Source organism: Diabrotica virgifera, chromosome 1 (assembly GCF_917563875.1).
Source record: "Diabrotica virgifera virgifera chromosome 1, PGI_DIABVI_V3a".
Lineage (NCBI taxonomy): Eukaryota > Metazoa > Arthropoda > Insecta > Coleoptera > Chrysomelidae > Diabrotica > Diabrotica virgifera.
In genome coordinates, this window is record NC_065443.1 from 113,827,541 (window position 1) to 113,847,920 (window position 20,380).

At 33.0% G+C, this 20,380-nt stretch overlaps 1 protein-coding gene across 1 annotated transcript in view; it reads right to left on the reverse strand.

Moving 5' to 3' along the window:
* Positions 1-20,380, reverse strand: part of LOC114347902 (TELO2-interacting protein 1 homolog) — a 71,145-nt gene that overhangs the window by 26,976 nt on the left and 23,789 nt on the right. Inside the window, exons 6-10 of the mRNA XM_028298556.2 lie at positions 19,879-20,087; positions 11,708-11,890; positions 8,074-8,283; positions 6,483-6,722; positions 3,323-3,567 (exon numbers count right to left, since the gene is read on the reverse strand). Of these exons, the coding sequence (XP_028154357.2) occupies positions 3,323-3,567; positions 6,483-6,722; positions 8,074-8,283; positions 11,708-11,890; positions 19,879-20,087 (1,087 nt within the window). The remainder of the gene's footprint in view (positions 1-3,322; positions 3,568-6,482; positions 6,723-8,073; positions 8,284-11,707; positions 11,891-19,878; positions 20,088-20,380) is intronic.

Below are 20,380 nucleotides of genomic sequence, written 5' to 3' on the forward strand. Positions count from 1 at the left end.
TGACTAAGATTTAAAAAATTATTTGTACCCAGTACTTTAAAACTATTTGGCGTATCCTTATCGTACTTGGCATAAAGTGTAAGTACTGTACACCCTACTAAATTAAGATAAACAAACGTTTCTAGCTACTACCGGAGGCGTACGACAGGGGATAGTGGCTGGTTGACCCTTCCCAAATTCTACGCCACTGACAAAATTGCTATTTTAGTGTAATTTTTTGATTTTCCAATACTTTTTATGTAAATAGTATACTCTTCATTCGTAACGATAAAATGATTAGTTTTCGAGATATTTGAAACTAAAAATGAAGCGACACAATACATTAATCAAAATAACCGTGCCGTTTCATTTTTAACTTCAAATATCTCGAAAATTAATGACTTTATCGTTACGAATGAAGGGCATATTATTTTCATAGAATGTATTGGAAAATCTAAAAATTGAACTAAAATAGCAATTCCGCCAGTGGCGTAGAATTTGGAAAGGGTCAACCATTCACTTTCCCCCGTCGTACGCCTCTGGTAATAGCCAGAAACGTTTGTTTAACATAATTTAGTAGTTTTTGCAGTACTTATACTTCCTGCCAAGTATGAAAAGGATACGTCGAATGGTTTAAAATTCTGAGCAAAAATAATTTTTAAATTTTTAGACATTTTATTTAAGTGTTTTAGGTTAAATCTTCGTATTTTGTGCTAAGGTTTCTCCAGTTACTATATGGACAATTATTAATGAAACACCCTGTATAATGTACATACATAATTTTAAAGAAAATTATATCATCAGTGACATCATGAACAGTGAAGCTTTGAAATCGGGCAAAAACATAATATTGTGCTGGATAAAAGTACACATTGGTATAAAAAACAACGAAATAGTAGATAATCTGGCTAAAATAGCAACAATGAAGGAATCCGCTCTGCAAACCTATCAACTTCCTATGGGAGACATAATTTCTATTATCAGGTCTATCAAACAGATGAAATGGCAGGAACAATACAACAATTCAGACAAAGGTAAGTATTACAAAAAAATCCAGCCTACAATTCCCATCAAGACATGGTTTAATGAAGTTTCCAACAGAGGCTTTATCAAAACTATTTGTCGAATAAGAAGCAATCTCTGTCTGACTCCAGTCGACAAAAGAGAAATAGGACTTGTAGATAATGATGAAGGTTTATGTGGAGAGCTAACTGGTCTACAACATGATACTGTTAGAATGTCCTTTACATTTTATTGAAATATCAAATTTCTATACCAATCTAGTTCAAGTTAATGTACAATTTCCTTTTAATCTTATATACCTTTTACAATCAAAGAATCTAGATGTTTATAAAATTTTATACAACCATGTTAATTGTTTAAAATTAAAGCTCTGATAAAAAAAATATAAAAAAAATAAAATAAAATAAAAAGTTACTAAGAAGATCTAAACCTCCGAGGTGTTGAATCGTTTTTAGGTCTTAGCGTAGTAAAAAAAATATGCAAAAAATATATAAAAAACAAAAGAAAAAAAAAACAAAAAAAACTAAATAAAAAAATAAATAAATAAAAAATATAATTAAAAAATATAATTAAAAAATATAATACAAAAAAAAAATAATAAAAAAAAACAGAGTAAAAAACTTAGTAGTAGTAATAGTTTTAAATTTAGATACTAAGCATATATTTTGTAAAAAAGAGAACTGAAAACACATTGACTGGCCAGTTGGTTGCTTAAACCAGTGCCAATAAAACACAAACACACAATGTGGTTTTTACTGATATCTTCTTCTTCTATTTTTTGCGTAGACATGACTCTGTCTGTTTTTCAATGTGCCTCAAGCAAGTTGTTGTTCCATCGTGTTCGTGGTCTTCCCACTGATCGTCTTCCTATTGGGGAACCGTTTCTCGCTGTCCTTACTACTCCATATTTGTTGTCAGTCAGCTTATGTGGTTAGTCCATTCTACTCTTCTATTTCTTACCCAGTTATTAATGTTCTCCACCTTACATCTCCATCGTATATCTGTACTTTTAGCCCTGGCCCATAGTGTCTTTGCATCGGTTTTTCGAAGTATTTTCATCTCCGCTGTTGCGAGCAATCTTTTTGTCCTCTCTGTGTCAGGTTGTGTTTCTGCCGACTATGTCATTATTGGTCTGATAACTGTTTAAATTCTGCCCTTCATTTCTTTTCCGACATTTTTATTTGTCCATATTGTTTCATTCAGGCAACCTGCAGCTCTGTTTGCTCTGTTCACTTCATATTACACTTCTGTTGGTTGGACATAGTAGCAAAAATCTTATATATTATGAGAAAAAAATTGTTGAATTTGATTGCCGTTATGGTGGTACGGGGGGTTATTACCCCCGATGATGGGGTTGATTAAGTTGAAACACTATTACCGAAATATATTTATTTAGGACACTATGTACGACAGTAACTAGTTGATGTCGGGATGGATAATGTCTCTACTCTAACCACGTCGGTTTCTGAATAATGAATAATCTTTCTTTACTTTCTACGTATCTATAAATAAATCCCAATTGTTTGTTATGATTGACCATACTTGAATGTGACCATGAATTACTAATACAAGCTGACTTAGATATTTTCAAAACGAGTGGCCTACATTGCAGAAGCAATGTCACCCATTTACGTAATGTAAACAGTACATGTAAATAATATTTGTTTGAGGCTTTTAAAAATTAAATTGATATGGATTACTGTTATTTTTTGGATGCTAATATAAATCCTGTACACCGTCAAGTTTGTACCAGTGGGTTATGATGTCATTAAATCTAAGACGTGCACCTCTAATTTTTTGAATTGTCCTTATTTCTTACAGTGTGAATAAAAGGTAACAATCTTGGTTTTACGTCTACATATTCTGTAACTTTAATATTTATAGTTTTCGAATTAAAAAAGTTCTGTACTCAAACGTTAGTTGCATCGTCAACTTCCATAAAGAGACGACTTCATAATTTGATTTTTGTGTAAATTAAAGATTTTATAACGAATGGCTGGTTTCACCAACGACAAATAGTAGTTTATTCTATGAATAAAGTTATTCGACCAATAAACTGACATTTCTCCATTTTACTAACGTCAAATAATACTTATTTTATGTATTTATCAAATAAATAGTTACTCTTCGAGTAAATTGGCAAGTTAGTATCGCCGTAAATATTTATAAGAAAGTAAATTCGATAGTTTAGCTTTAAATTATCAAAATTATATTGAAACAAAATATAAATATAAACGCCTAATAAATTTTAATCGACGAATAACTATTCATTGGTTTATTTGTTGTTGGTGAAACCGGTTTAAAACAAACTAATACTTACTGTGTTTATAATATATTTCAGATGTTCTAAAATTTCTGCAGTGCAATACTGTAATAGAACTGTCAAAACGTCTAAAGCATGTTCTCTGTTCTCTTTAAGAGCAGACTTTAGTTTTCTTTCAATGTGATACGTCAGATAATCTATATTTGAAGTAATCAGATCATTGAAGTCAGAATAGCCACAAGCTGATGTTATGTCGTGTAAAGTTTTTAGTCCAGCAATTTTGATATATTCATATGAACTGCCTGAAAACGTTAACAGAAATTGAAAATTTTGAAACAATAAAACACTGAAAACTTTTGTTTTCAATACTTCCACAAAATGTATTACAAGTTAATGTCACTACAGCTGTTTCGGCAGAGTGCCTTTCTCAAGTGATGATTTTTACTATGTGTCTGCACTTTAAAATTAGTCTTCCCAACACCACAAAAAAAACACAATACCTTCTGCTCTATCACATATACAGGCAAGATATCAACAAAAATAGCCAAACACATACAATAGAATGGAATAACACCAGCTTTCAGAACAAAACACAACTTAAGCAAATACATTAAGAATAATAAGAGTCAAAAGAAAAAGCAATTATACACTGTGGGCCGAAATAAAGGAGTACATTTTTTAGTTGAAAATAACTTTTTTGTTTTTTGGGCTTTTTAATTTCTTTTTGCAGGGCTAATAGCCTAACATGTCCTTAACATGAGTGCAAATTTGTAAGCAGAAATAACGTACAGGGTTGGACTTACACAAAAATTTATGTAACGGTGCATTTGAGCTCGTTGCAAATGAAAACTGTCTTAGCTAAAATTGAACTGATATACTTACTCTTTTGGTAGGTTAGCTATCCAGGACACTTCAGTAAAGATGAAATTTTTCAAAATTACCGGATTCGCAAAATATCATTTTTTTATTAAATTAGGATAATATAACATTTTAACAAATAGCACATTTATGAAAACAGTTTAATAATTTTAAAACTTAGACTAAAATATTATGAATGTGGCCACCATTATTGTTTACCGCTTCTTGAAGTCGTCTGCGCCATAAATTGATACCCTCATTTATTACACCCTGCCGTCCAAAATTGTTCGAAACAAACCATTTTTTCTTGGAGCTGTTCGATGGTTTCAAATTGTTGTCCGTCATACAAATTTTGTTCGAAAATTCCCCAAATTGAATAGTCAACCGGATTTAATTCTGGAGTGTTAGGTGGCCACATCTCTGGCTCAATATAGTCCGGGCAATTTTCACTCAAGAATATCCTTGTATTGTGGGAAGTATGCGAAGGAGCACCATCCTACTGGAAAGTGTAATCGTAACATACTTCTTCAATTTCAGGTAATAGGTGCTACAAGATTTGATCTTACCCCGGCATCAACAAAAATCAGAAGAGATTTTCCCAACATGGATACTGCAACAGAGACCATTACACCTTTTGGGAAATGACTTTTGTCAATTAAAAGATGCTCTGAAGGAATTTATCTCTTAAATTTTATGTACATCAGAATACACATTATTTTATTTTGGGTATTTTTAGGAGGCCGTAAATAAAGCATTTTTTCATCTGAAAATCATATTTTTTTAATGCCTTCACTAGAGCGGAATCTTTTTTGCGGAGAGTCGCAAATTACATATTTCCAGTCGTTTTCTCTTACATTGGCTGTAAGTCTTTGACAGTAAACTTTTTTAAATACTTTAAGATGGCAATCATCTTTAATGATTATTTGAACTTATGTGCGGGAAATCCTAGTTTCTTTTGCGATTTTCCTTGTTCTAACAGATTGGCCAGGTTGCCTTAAAACAACCATTACTCTAGCAATATTTTCTTCAGTTCTTGAGATTCGCTTCCTTCCTCTTCCACTTTTATGTTCAATAGACCCTTGGGTTTCCCTAAAATGTCTTAAGAACTTTCCAATATGCCAATTTTTCTCAGGAAATGCATTTACAATTTTTCTTGCACCATAATTATATTTTTCACGATATATTTAATTAATATTCTGTCCTCTTTGCTGAAAAGTGGCATGGCTTACTAAGTAACATTGACATATTTGAGCGTTTGACAAATTCTTAAGACATTAATTTAACAAAAATTACTGCTAATATGAGGCAAAAACGATGGAAAAGATGTAATTTAGTGTTAAGAGGGTCTCGTTCGGTGAACATTTTAGAAAACTACTCGAATAAGATTTCCTAATTAAGCAAATAAAAAAATGTAAGTAAAAAATTTGGAAAATTTTACAAATTCGGGATTTTTTAAAATTTTATGGCGAAGGCGTGTTCTGAACATTATTTAAATAAAAAAATGATATTTTGTGAATTAGGTAATTTTGAAAAAATTCATTTTGGCTGAAGTGTTCTGGATAGCTAACCTACCAAAAGAGCATATCAGTTCAATTTTAGCTAAGACAGTTTTCATTTACAACGAGCTCAAACGCACCGTTACATAAATTTTTTTATAAGTCCGACCCTGTACGTTATTTTTTGCTTTAAAATTTGCAGTCATGTTTACGACATGTTAGGCTAAGGCTCCACGGGCGACAAATTTACGCTAGCAGTAGCCGTAAAACGAACTTAAGGTTTCGCGGAACGGAATAGGAATAGCCGAACTGAACCGACCACAGGACTTGTGCGTAGTCGGTTCAGTTCGGTTATTCCTATTCCGTTCCGCGGAACCTTAAGTTCGTTTTACGGCTACTGCTAGCGTAAATTTGTCGCCCGTAGAGCCTTAGCCTTAGGCTATTATCCCTGCAACAAGAAATTAAATCGCCCAAAAATCAAAAAAGTTATTTTCAACTAAAAAATGTACTCCTTCATTTCGGCCCACAGTGTAGAGTGGTGTATACAACTGATATGTGGGGGCTGTCCAAAAAATTACATCGGTCAAACTGGCGGAACCTTTGACAAACGCACAAAAGAGCTTCTTTTAATAATAGAAAAACAGATTCTACGTTCGCACTTCACCTTCTAGATCATAATCATTCTTGTAATCAACAGTTTCAAAGTCTTCATATTCAAAATAAAGGTACAGGTATAATTTTGAATGACCACCTTGAGACAAACAGCTCCTCACTCCTTTCAATTAGAGACTTAATATTATCCTTATAATACCCTTGTTACCTTAATAACTAACTAAACAGTTTGTTGTTATTGATGAACTTACCCGTTTTTTCTAAAACAATGAATAAAATCTTTAACATAAACTGATGGAAGCCTTGCTTTAACTTTAAGGCAATTTTCCCTATGCCTTCTGTTAATAGGCACACTTGAATTATATTCTGCAATACTTCGTTTCGGTTGACGTCCTCGCTAACCTCCAGAGGGACTTGGTAATACTTGTCATCAATATACGTTTCGAAAATATTCGCTATTATGTCCACCCCCTCTTTGTCGTTATTTATTCCTACAATATATAAATATTATAACATTAGCAGAGGAACAACAAGGTTTTAGCTTGGGAAGATCATGCACCGACGCTATATTTATAATGAGGCAAGTTCAAGAGAAATCAGTAGAATACAACAAACCGGCATATTTATCTTTCGTGGACCTTAAGAATGCATTTGATAGCATGAAAATTAAAGGACGTCATCCATTTGTTGTAGTTAAGAGAGGTACCTCTAGGAATAATTAAAACGATCGAAAACATCTACCAGAACAACACAATAAAAGTAAAAGTAGAAGATGAGCTAACTAACCCAATTGAATCTGGCAATGGGATAAGACAGGGGGATACTCTGAGTCCTTGTTCAACCTGATCATGGATGAAATAATAAAAAAAGTATAAACTAAAAAGGATACCAACTGGTAGAAAAACAACTTAAAATAATCTACTATGCAGACGATGCAATACTAAAATCTCAAAGTGAAGATGATTTACAACGTATGATGCACCAATTTAATATAACCGCCAGAAAATGTATTTTCCCCCAAAAAGACAAAATGGTTATAACAGCAAATCCGATAAGATGTATATTAGAGCTGGAGGGTCAGAACAAGTGATGGAGTTTAAATATCTAGGCATCACACTATTTAGCTACGGAAGCTCGAAGATCCAGTGAATAGATCAGAGCCGCAAGTTGCCTGAATGTCACAATATGGAGATATAAAAATATCAAAAAAGAAATGAAAGGCAGAATTTAAAAACAATCATCAGGCCAATAATGACATACGCGGCAGAATTACTACCTGTCATACACAGGACAAAAAGATTGCTCGAAAAAGCGGAGATAAAAACCCTTCGAGACGATGGTAAGACACTATGGGAAAGAGAGACACGAAAAATCGATGGTGACGTTATGGGACAGAGCTAGTACAGAAGAGAAGAATGGAATCACCACATAAGTCAAATGACAACAAATAGAGTAGTACTTGACTAGAGTAATTGACTGTTATGAAATTTACATTTTGGATTTATCTTTGGCGTTTTAACTTCCAATCCGGAAACCGTTTTCAAAAAAATTATAAATTTAGAAATTATGTTAACCCTGTAGATGTTTATTAATTGGCACTTTGTAGCAGTCAATTAGTCAAAGTAAGGACTTGTGCTGGCTGGATTAAACATAGGAGTTATAGAGCAAAATATAATAAGGGAAGCCTACCTCGCATACGCATAAAGGCAAATGGAATGATAATGTTCATAAATGTGCAAGCTGAGCTTGTAGATATAAAGATAAATTCTATATTTTAGAATAAGAGATTGTAATAACATAAAAGTAGTACTACAAATAGATGCAAAACATAACATATTTTACCTGATATAACTTCATTTAATATAAATATAGCTTCTTTCCTATTGACTTCGTTGTACATAATAACGTCCAGTAAAAAATCGCTGACCAATCTAAAAGTACCGTATTTTCCTAACAAACTGCATAGTTTTTGAACCTGGTACAGCGTTGTATTCTCCTTGAAGCGAGTAAATTTCATCCAAGGTTGAGTTACTGCCTGTACATAATGTAGATCTAGAAAATTTAAAAATTAAGAGAATGTGTTGGATAGTAGGATAGTCTTAGGACAACTGTAGAAATAATCTGAAACCTGAAATAAGAACATAAATAGTTTATTATAAACTCACAGAAAAATAAGAAAATTTTAGTTTCGGTCATTTTTTTCTTTCAAGCTTCTGTTAGAATAGAATAGAATAGAAATATGCTTTATTGCCATGAAAAATTTTACAATTTTATCGACAAAGCTTATAAATAGTCAAAAAAACAAAACAGTAACAATCCAATTTACTAAAATTACATAAATCGTCAATATATTTAAATAATAATAATGAAGTTAAAACAGAAATAATCAATTGCAAAAATTTAAATAAATTGCAAATGCATAGTGTACCTAATAATTAATAAAAAAGGTTTAAAAGTTAAAAAGTTAAAAAGTTAAGCTGCTGCATATGACACCCAAATATAGATAAAATAATGATAAAAATACTACTTGTGCAAAGAGTACTGTAATTTCTTAGTTATTGACTAAAAAAATCTTCTACTGAATAAAATGGTCTTTCAGACAGGTAGGCTTTTGTCAGTTTACGGAATTTGTGGAAAGATGGTGCCGATTTTAGTTGTAGGGGGAGATGGTTGTACATTTTTTTTGCGGAATATAATATCGATTTATTTACTAACTCCGAGAACGGGGTCGGCAAATAGACGTCAAACGTAGAATTTCTCGTGAAGTAGTCATGATTAGGTCTTGGTGGAAAGACATGTAGATGTTTACGAATTAAGCAAACAGTTTCTAAAATATACAAAGATGGAAGGGTTAAAATTCCGTGATCTTTGAAATAACTTCTGCAATGTGCTGTTCTTCTGAGGCCAAACAGATATCTTATTGCTCTTTTTTGTAATTTGAAAATAACATCGAATTGGGCAGCTGTACCAGAACCCCAAAAAGGAAGACCATAACGAAGATATGACTCCAACAAAGAAAAATATGTTATTATGGAAGATGCTAAATTGAGTTCATTCGAAACAGATCTTATAGCATAGCAAGCTGAAGAGAGTTTCTTCCGTAACAAATCGATATGGAGGGACCATTTAAGGTTGCTGTCTAAAAAAATACTAAGAAATTTTACAGAATCAACGGTACTGATCTGGCTGTTATTAAGAGGTAAGGGTTGAAGAGCTCCTTTATAAGGCAATGCTACTGTTTTATCTACGTTAAACGAGAGTAAATTTGAGTCAGACCAGGTTTTTATTGTAAGTAGATCAGAAGTTATAGTAGCATGAAGAGTTGCAATATTTGAGTTGCTCCAAGTGATACTGGTATCATCAGCAAAAAGAAAGATTTTTCCATCGATTTTTAAATTAGTGATGTCATTAATAAAGATAAGGAAAAGTAGAGGACCCAATACTGAACCTTGAGGTACCCCACATACAATGTTTTTGAGACTAGAGTCTGTATCATTTGCTCTAACCAGTTGTTTCCTATCATCCAAGTAAGATTGGAACCAATCTAAAGAAATGCCTCGAATTCCGTAGAAATTTAGTTTTTTTATCAAAATGTTGTGATTTACACAATCAAAAGCTTTGGCGTAGTCACAAAAAACGGTGGCAGTGTGAAGATTATTGTTCAGTGCTTGATAAACCTCATGTAGTACAGAAAACATGGCATCAGTGGTGCATTTATTATTTAAAAAGCCGAACTGATTTTGTGATAAAATGTTGTTTTCAACTAGAAACGACATAAGCCGGGCTTTTATGAGTTTCTCAATGATTTTGGAGAGTACCGGTAGTAGTGCAATAGGTCTATAATTGCAGGTATTAGATATTTCACCACCCTTATGAAGAGGAATAATGATGGCTGTCTTCAGGCACTCTGGAAATTTACCTTTCTCAAAAGAATCATTAATTAGTGAGATGAGGACTTCTAACACATTTTCTGGAAGATTAGAAAATTTTTTATCGATAGACCATCAGTACTACAGGAAGAGTAGTATGTTGAGTTTAGTTTACATAAAAAAAGATAAGTTTGTTTCACCCTCTCAATATGGGTGGCCCTGTATATTTGAAAATATTTTTAAATTTTGGTCCTATCTATGTCTCAACTTTTACCTAAATAAATTTTTTTCGAAGCTCTTAGGACAAACGAGTAATTACACTAAATGCCACACCCTGTATGCGGTGAAGAAAATGAATGAATGTTTGTAAGATTTTTAATTCATGATTCGATTTATGACTCGAAAAAAGTCTGAAATATCCTGCCTGATCTAGAGATGGCGCCAGTTGTTTGAAAAATATCACTGTTTTAGAAAGTAAGCAATCTATAAAGCGTATGTTTCAAGTTTGAAGACGCCATGTTGTTTAGTATTTGTTTGGCAGTCATCAATAGTGAAGGTTTTCCGTGATTTTGTGAAAATGGAGAAAGTGGGTCACTGTTATCTGATACAATACTTTTATTTGGATGGTCTCAACCCAACCAATCCAAAAGATAAAGTGGATTCTACTCTGGGTGAGTCTGCTCCTTCGTTAACTACAGTAAAATATTGGGTAGCAGAATTTAAATGGCGCCGTACGAGCTCTCAATACGAGCATCGTATTGTTCGGGCAAATGAGGTGACGACCGCAATGTGCTATACTATTAACCACCCTTAATTCAATTAATATAAAATATTTTTTACACCTAATTCTGAGTAAAAATGTTATTCACCTCATTCAAAGCCACACCTCATTCAAAGATTAAACATTACTTGGCCGTGAAATAAAACAGAATGAGGTGTAAGACAAGTAGACGTAAGTATGTCGAAATATTGTTAGATATATCAATGCTGATATTTGTTTATATGAAAATAGTTGTGGTTCGCCACCATTTCATATTACAAATATAATGTTGTTACACCGAAGACGTTGACTATGAAACTATTGAACTAAGTACCAAAAGGCAGTTTAAATACCAACCTTCTGGCCTTTATTTACACACCAGAAACAGTAAAGAAAATCCACAAAGTGGTAGTGAATGATCGTCGACTGAAATTGCGCGAGTTTCAGTATTAACTGAAAATTTGGACATGAGAAAGCTGTGTGCAAGATAAGTACCGTGTTATTCATGAATGAAACATGGGTCTATCACTTCACTCCTGAGATGGAGAGCAGGCTCAGAAGAAGGCGAAGATTGCTTCAGAATGTTATTATTGGATTGTGTCTTTGCTGAATTTTAGAGAAGAACTGATTGGTTTTTGGATTTAAGTAGACAATATTTTCTTTATTTGACAAAATTTGCCAGATATCTGATCCAGGTTTCTTGTTCTATAAGGTTTAGTTTTCTTTAATAAGGGTCCAAATACACGTGTAGTAAAGCCTTGAAGATAAATTACACAAGAGCCACCTTGTCTAACTCATAAAAAATTTTATCGAATTAAAAAATCTTTTATCTAAAAACGCATTTTACCTTTGGTAGTATATTCTTCCACTAGGCCGATATCACACTTTTCCAGTTCACATATATAAAGTAAGGTTGTTAATAACGTGTCTAGATAATTGGCAGACAACAAAACCTGTTGTAATTTGTGTTCCCCGAACAAATTTAAGTATCCTATAAGTAGGTTCAAAGATGCCAGTTGCTCCTTCTCATCTAAAACAAGTTGATGCATTATATCGATGAGGTGGTAATGATGTTGAGGGTATTAGCGAAGAAACAACTAACTCTACTTTCTTTGGTAAGTGTCTGTAGAGAACACTCTACATAATATTCTTAAAAAAATGTAACAAACTTGTTATGTAGCTACACTACCTTATTACAAAAGTAGAGTTAGGACAGGATGGTTGAAATGGAAGAAGATGCGTAGGAGTGTGTATAAAGAAAATATAAGGATGTGTCCTGATTGCTTAAATTGCTTCATTTTGGGCAGTACCATGTTCTGTCGAAGGTTGATGATTACTCTGGCAAATTTATTTCTATAGACGTCTTTTTCTTTTGCGAAATACGTCTTCATTAATGAGTTACAACAGATAACTCTTCTTCAGCTATTCGATTAACTCGTCGACATCTACTCCTGTTTAGTTTCAATGTTATGAAGGCATGAGAGCTTTTGAAGTGAATACTTCTTATCGCACGGTATGAAATTTTGACGGGACCAAATCGTATTTGGCGTCATTCAAAAATCGTGATGCGAGTGGTAACCTTGCAATATACTGTAATATACGTATTTATACACTTATTTTAACTTTCTTAGTAAACTAAGTACGGATTCCGAATTATCTATTGTTTGACTGGTTTCAAGTATATGTAAATCCCGAATTTTAAATTATTGGCTGGCTTCGGAGTGGTTTCAACCATATGGGGGTGATTTGTTTAATTTTCTCAAAAGAAAAATAGTGCGATACATTTTTTTATGTTAAAACTGAATATGGATCCCGAATTTGATATTATTTATTACCTATTCAACTTTTCCACCTAGTTAACCTTTTGTTATTAACTGAGAAATATATAACATCTAGAGGGCCATCTTTGGACTAAACGTCGCATGTTTATTATTTATATTAAAATAATTATTTTATTCGAATTTCGGTTGATTTTATTCATTTGTTAACTTTCTCTTTTGTTTTACTATTTTTCCTTTAAAAATAGTTGGCGCCCAATTCTTTTGTCAACCAAATATTCTGTTGGATCTTTCACTTATTTTCTATCCTTAATTTTTCCATGTATTCAAACCCAATAACTAGCTTAATCATAGGCATGTGTAAAATGTAAACTCCAAGCGTCAAAATATATTTGTCAGTTGGCAACTCTTAACTTCCGTTGTCAATGTTACGTCAAAATAATAGAAAGATACGTTTTTTAAGAAAATCTTCATCTACTGAACATAATGTTTCAATTAATAAACTCATTTATCTTATTTACATCTTCTTGGGATGAGTACACGTTAATATAGGTCCATATTTTTATAGTTGATTATTTTTTGTATTTCATATTTCATCAATATCCAGTGTTTTTTTGAAAATTTCTTATATTCGTTTTTATACATAACCTTGTTCTCCAAAACCACGATTATTTTCAATTTTATTAATCGCAGGTAAATGCATGTAAATGCATAATATTTATATTCATTTGATCCTTACCAATTCGCTATTTATATTTAATATTTTTTTGAAATTGTCTTTGAAAACATGGAAAGGAAATCTTAAAACTTATGATGTGGCTAATACAAGGTTTATCATTCTAGTGTTTTTGGCCTCGTTAATTGAATTTTATTTTTTAATCTAAAATAAATATTAGTTAATTTTATTTGTTTTGCCCCTTCCAAGACTCATTGTTCACTTTTTCAGTTAAGATAAGATAAACTTACAGCTGAGTGACTGAGCTAGACCCTTTAGGGATTTATTCTTATACATTAACCCTTTCAGCTCCCCTTTAATATTTCCAACCGCAGTTCCTGTGCCGGCAGAAATAATTTCCTTTGAATATACTTACCTACTTACTCAAGCCGTCCTCTTATACCTTACGGTGTCGAGGTAAGTGGAGAGGTCAGACGTCTCCATGCCTTTCAGCCAGTAGCTAGTCTCTCTGCTTCTCTCCACCCAATATTTCTTTTTGCGCAAGCCTTTCCAATATCAGCGTTCCATGTTCTTGCTGGCCTGCCTCTTCGTCGATTGTTGTCGAATGCAGCTTTCCATACCCTCTTTACAGTTCTACCTTCACTCATTCTCGCCATATCTCCGAACCACGATAGCTGCTTCGTTTCAAGTCTGTATAAAGTCATTCCGTTTGAATATAATACATACAAAGCGCGCTTACGCGTCCATGGCACCAATCTAGTTATATTTGGACGCGCGTACGAGTCACCGGAGCTGAAAGTGTTAACCCCCAACAGTTTGAATGTTACAGTCCACTTGATCTACTGCTGCTCAGTAATCTGCTGCTAATTCCATTTGTGAAATCTTAGCAACGACGTTTTTCTTTAGCTCCGACCGACATTGCCTTTGATTATAACTTACAATAGTTCATATTATGTTTTCCCGTTTAGCATTCTTCTTAATCCTTGCTTTAACATCCTATAAAATGTGATCATACATTTGTTTCTTAACATTCCTGTCAACATTGGAAATCCATGTGCATCCAGGTACATCTAAGTGGTAATTAACGTTACGTTATTAGACGGAATAGTGGTTCGGAAATAGTGGATGGCGTAGAACATAAGGTGAGAAGCATAGGATTTGACAGGTATGTTCGTTTAACGTGAGCACAATGTACTAGCACATACTCAAGCACCTTCTATCTCATAGAACAGTTCTATGACGTCCTGATCATGCGCAATAAATACATGAGACCAGAGTTCTTTACTACGCATGCTCAATATACAGACTATTTAGTGTTAAATTAGATATACATCCTATACATGGCAACACTGCCAACCGTTCGCACCGATTCAGTCATTCGTCATTCTACAGTGGCAATGCAACTCATTCTCATAAGCAATGTTGCCGATTTTAGCGCTTCCTTCAGTGGGCTATCCAGTAGCGTAACTAGTCTGACTGCGCCCCAATACAAGTATTCCCCGTGCGCCCCTATTCGTAGACTCATTTTCCAGAATATCAGTTTTTTGTTCTCCCCTAAGGCCTGCGCCCCAATGCACCGCATTGGTTGCATTGACGTTAGTTACGCCACTGGCTATATCTAATCCAACACTATGTACAACAGTCTGTATCTTGCTATTACGTTGCTACCTGTATTAAACCTGCCAGTACATTGTCCTCGCGGTGGAAAGAGGTTTTTACGAACAGGTTTTAGGTATCAAATCGTTATAAAAATAAGAAAGGAAAGCTTAAAAAGGTGATACACGGTTAAATTAGTTAAAGGAAATACATATATAAAATAACAAGCCTTCGCATGTGTACAGATTGCTGTTTCTTCTACATCTAATAATTTTATCACTAATACTAAAAAAACATGTTTCATATTATACACCTTTTAACAGTTCTGTATTATGTATGTATGTATAGTAAAAATAAGTAAAAATAGTAAAACCCTAAAAACCGTGCTGTAATTATTCGGAAAATATGGAGGTATTCAAGAAGTGGTAATACAACTGTCAAAAAAAAAAGAATAATGAAAGGACACCGCACACATCTTATGGAAAATATTTATAATGTCACTCAAATGAAATAAAATTTACATGGTCTCGAAATTACACCAACTTCATATCATTGCGCCAACTCTTTATTTTGAATAATAAAGCGTAAATTGATATAAATAAATCTAAAATCAAATGGAAATGTACGTGTGTCAAAGAGAGAAAAGATTTTGTCATTCGATACTCCATAAATCTTTCTGAGGGATTAAGGCAGAGGCTTACTCTTATCTTATTATTATTGGTAATAAAGTAGATATAACTTGGTCAGTCGTACTTTCTCTAATCGGCTTAGCTCACGATGTGATTTAAATAAACTTTAATCACAATTTATGCTGTTATTAATAATTAAAATTCAGAATTGGCGCAATGATATGAAATGATTGTAATTTCGAGACCAATCTATTCATGTAAATTTTATTTCATTTGAGTGACATTATATTTTCCATAAGATATGTGCGGTACTTTTTGCAATGTATGTGTCAAAATACAAAGTTGTACATCTTCAGATCACCTATTGCATTTACATTGTAAAATTTTTACTGAAATTACCCTTATTTGACTTGTTCCACCAGTCAATGTAAGATGCCACCAGTAGTTTTTATTTATTTACGGTTGATTTTTTGATGTTCTGTACACATGTATGAAGATCTTGTTAATTAAAGCTTATGAAATGGTTAATTTTAATTAATTGATAGTTTGTTGACACAATATATGTAAATGTACAGTCCGTCTAATTTACTTACCGTTGCACGTCATTATTTACGTTAGAGATCTAAGTTGACATTGTTGCCCAATTACAAAAAATGCTTGAGTTCATTTTAAATCAAATACATCACATAATTTTTGGGAATTGGATTATACAGCAAAACAAATTAATATGCAATGTAAATAAATAAAAACTTTAGAAATAGAAAACAAGAATTAAGTTATAATCTTACGTTAAAGTACATAATAAAAACAGTAAATATAAAGAAACAAATACTTATAGTGAAGAATCAAAACAAATATGAAGTGTCATCACCGCAACTGTCAAATAAATGTTACCACTTTATGCCAAAATATCACCTTCGTTCAATTACAGTTACAGTGTGTTCCGAACAAATGTGCTTCATAAAAACGCTTTCTAATCCATTTAAACAAATTAAATGAAAAATATTATTGTGTATAAGTTAACATTAATAGAAATCTTTAAATATTATTTCTACGTGTACATAATAAAATATGTCTAGTGGCTGTAATGCCAGTGTACGGTAAAATGATTCTAAATAAGAACACACCTACCGCCTAAATATTTCGTGTTGGTATCATGTGACGTCACGGGCTATGACGCGGATGACGTGCAACGGTAAGTAAATTAGACGGAGTATACAAGGGAAGTTCTGAAAGTTTTTGGTAGTAGACAATGTAATGCCATGTTAAAAGTCGATCATCTTCAAAAACCAGGAAACGACCAAAAATAATGAGGATATAGAATGGAAACCTAAATTAATTGATGCTTTCTTCAGATTTATTTTAGTAGCAATCCTTCTTGATGATCGGTCAATTGTAAATACAGCTTGGTACATTGAAGTTAAAAGATGTTCTGAAAATGTTTTCTTGTCGCATGCTTAAGTTAAATATTATTTTATATGTGCTTAAACCATAATTGCTTGTAATGATAATTTCATTTAATATTTGTTTTGAGATATAAAGATGATGAGCTTCTTCATTTGGCCTCATGGAGCAGAAACACTGGACACATTTTTGATGAACATTAACTGTAAAGAAAAATTAATCAAATTCACTATGGAAAAGAAAAAAAAAAACTCACTACCATTTCAAAAAGTGAATTACAAAATCACTATAGAAACGTAAGAAAAAATCTGCTATCGAAGGTTTTAACAAAAAATGATTATTCATTGAACAAAGGAAATAACAAAACACCAAAAACATCCATAAATGCTCACAAGAAGTGATTTGAAGATAGCAACAATACCTTATTTAAAAGGGTTATCAGAAAAATTAAACAGGATGGCAAATAAAAACAATATCATAACAAAATTTAAAACAACCAACACACTGAGGTCTATTCTTTCTAAAACCAAACCCAACAACACACAGGAGAGATCAAAACACTGTATTTTTAAAATACTTTGTGAATGTAACAATTTTTATTTAGGAGAAACTTCAAGACCACTAAGTGGTAGGACCAATGAGCATGAATCATACATTAAGCATGAATCATTCCATATCTGCAAACATGCGTGGTCTAATGAGCAAAAAGTACAATGCAAAGATATTTATGATAAGAATTCATTAATAATTATGATAAGAAATGAACAGCAAAAACAGGAAAATTAAAGAAGCATCTTGCCAAATGAAGAAAAATGTGTAGCAAATACTGAAAGAAGAAGTCACCAGTAAGAATATACCAACATTACTAGAGAGACCCATTACCTATAATTAGCTACAGAAGCACATAAATATCAGAATTTGAGATCAATCCGATGATTCCCCAACACCTCTCAGATTTTCACCCAAAACATGGCTAATATGTCTACAATATCGTGGCCAAGTAAGCCAATCTGTCAAATTGGTATTTCCACCAACGAACTGTCAATACTGATGGAATGGCCCCGTCCCATTCAAACAGTGAAGCGAGATTGCGGCCGACATACAAGAAAGAGGTCCTAGAGAGACAGATAATTTGTCAGGGAAAATTTGCTACAACTACCACCAGAGTTGCCAGAAGTGATTTTATAAATCCCTCACTTAGAAACTGAAGTTCCCTCAAATTGAAGCTCAAATCACCCAAATTGAAATTTTTGCCGCATTTTAATAAATTAGTAGTCAAATGTAGAGAACAGTAAACCAAAATTATACTACTTAATCAACAGAGGGCCCTGGAAATAATTCAGAGGTCCTATCGTCTTCGATTATATGAGAGTATAATATACAGTTCTATATGTATACTCGCAAAATTAATTTACCATGACCCCTTAAAATCTTTCATAATTCCCCCCCCCCAAATCCCCCAACCATTTCTGCTAGAAAAATTCCCCTAGACGCTTTTAATCGAAAATCTGTTTCATCCGAAAAATTCGGTAATCCGAAATGGGTTCGGTCCCAATTATTTCGGATTACCGGGACTCCACTGTATATCTAACGTGAAATTCACACTGGGATTGCAGTACGGTTAATATATTCCTAAGATAGGAATACGCATTCAGTGTTGCCACAGTTCCTGTGCTACGCTCTTGAGAAATCAATCAACAACTGGTGAAGACAGACAACCCTGTGCGTTTATTCCCCATTAGAAATGTATTGCCATATCTTAACCGTACTGCATTCTCGATGTGAACTTCTCAATAGAACCGCCTCAGTGACCTCTATTCACCATTCAAGTATTTCTGTTTCCAAGTGAAATACCCTGTATAAATAACAAGTGATGAAACAATAGTTGGATTACAATAAAATATGGAACAAAATGGCCATGAATCAGAATATTCAAGCTTGTTTATTTGACAGTTTAGAAGAGTTTTATATACAGCTATATAAATATAAGTTTACTGTTGCGATACTTACAGCTTGTACTTTAGAACCAACTTTAGAGTCTTCCAACAAAATTTTCAGTATACCACTGGCAATGCCAGGTAGAAAAAATATAAATACTTCTGCCAACTGCCTCCTAAGTAATTCATAGGTCCTATCGTCTTCGATTATATGAGAGTATAATATACAGTTCTATGTATATTCGCAAATTTAATTTACCATGACCCCTTAAAATCTTCCATAATCCCCCCCCAAATCCCCCAACCATTTCTGCTTAGAAAAATTCCCCTAGACGCTTTCAAATTACTCCAAAATTTTGGGAAAATACCCCAATCTGGCAAGCCTGTACCACTATCAATTTTTTTTGTTTACGAAAGATGGCGATTATCTTTTATCCTTCCCTGGCGGCTCTCTCATGGTCGGATTAAATTCGCTTCATGCCCATTCCATTGGTATTGACAGTTCGTTGATTTCCACCCACCGCAAAATAAAAAATTATAAACATTTACAGGTTACGATCATTAATAATTTTTGTCAAAACAAATATAAAATTTAGTTTTCATTACAATCAATTGTGGTTTAATACCATATAAAACAATATTGAACTGTGTTATTCTTTCGCCACAGATTAGACAAGTGCATGTGAGCATGAAGTGCATCGAATTATGAAGGCATTGGGTTATATAACATATACCACAATTACAACTTTTTATTTTTTTTACTAGATGGTAACTTGTCCTCCCTATAGTCCAGATTTTGCACCAATCAGTTTTTATGTTTCCAGAATTATGTGTCAAGCGATTTTGTGACAAAACTCGTTTATTCATGACATTACAAAAAGTCACATTCTCGAAGTATCGACATTGAAAAGACTTAAGATACAAATGAGTAGTTTTTTAAAGAATTTACGAAACAACCCTCGTACGTTATATTTTTAACCTAAATTCTATCTATTTACCGATACTGTTAAACCTTCTTGGTAACGCATTTATGTCAGTTATAAACCCTTCCTCCAGACCTTCTATAAATGCTTTTAGACTCTCCGATGAAAGAAGATTGGATAGATCACTCAATATTTGTGTGCTTTTCTTAGAAACTTCTTTATCGGCATCTTCTGTAAGCGAAATTACTATCTCTATAAGATGACTAGAAGATAATGGCATGGTTCTACAAAATATAAAAAAATTTAATTATTTTATGAAAATTATCGAAACCTATAAGCTCTATCTATAATGGTATTAGTAGACTTATTTATTTCTGTACTCGGTCGTCATTTCAAATGTCGTTTTCAATGACAGTGACAACCCCCATATTTCATACACAAAGGATTTAGAGTGATGGTAAAATTAATTTATAAAAGCCAAAGGAACTTCAAAAATAAAAGATTTTATTTCATCAGACTTTCATATTCTCTTGGGTTTTTGGAAAGAAATCACACCTTTCCCTCTTCGGGAACCTAA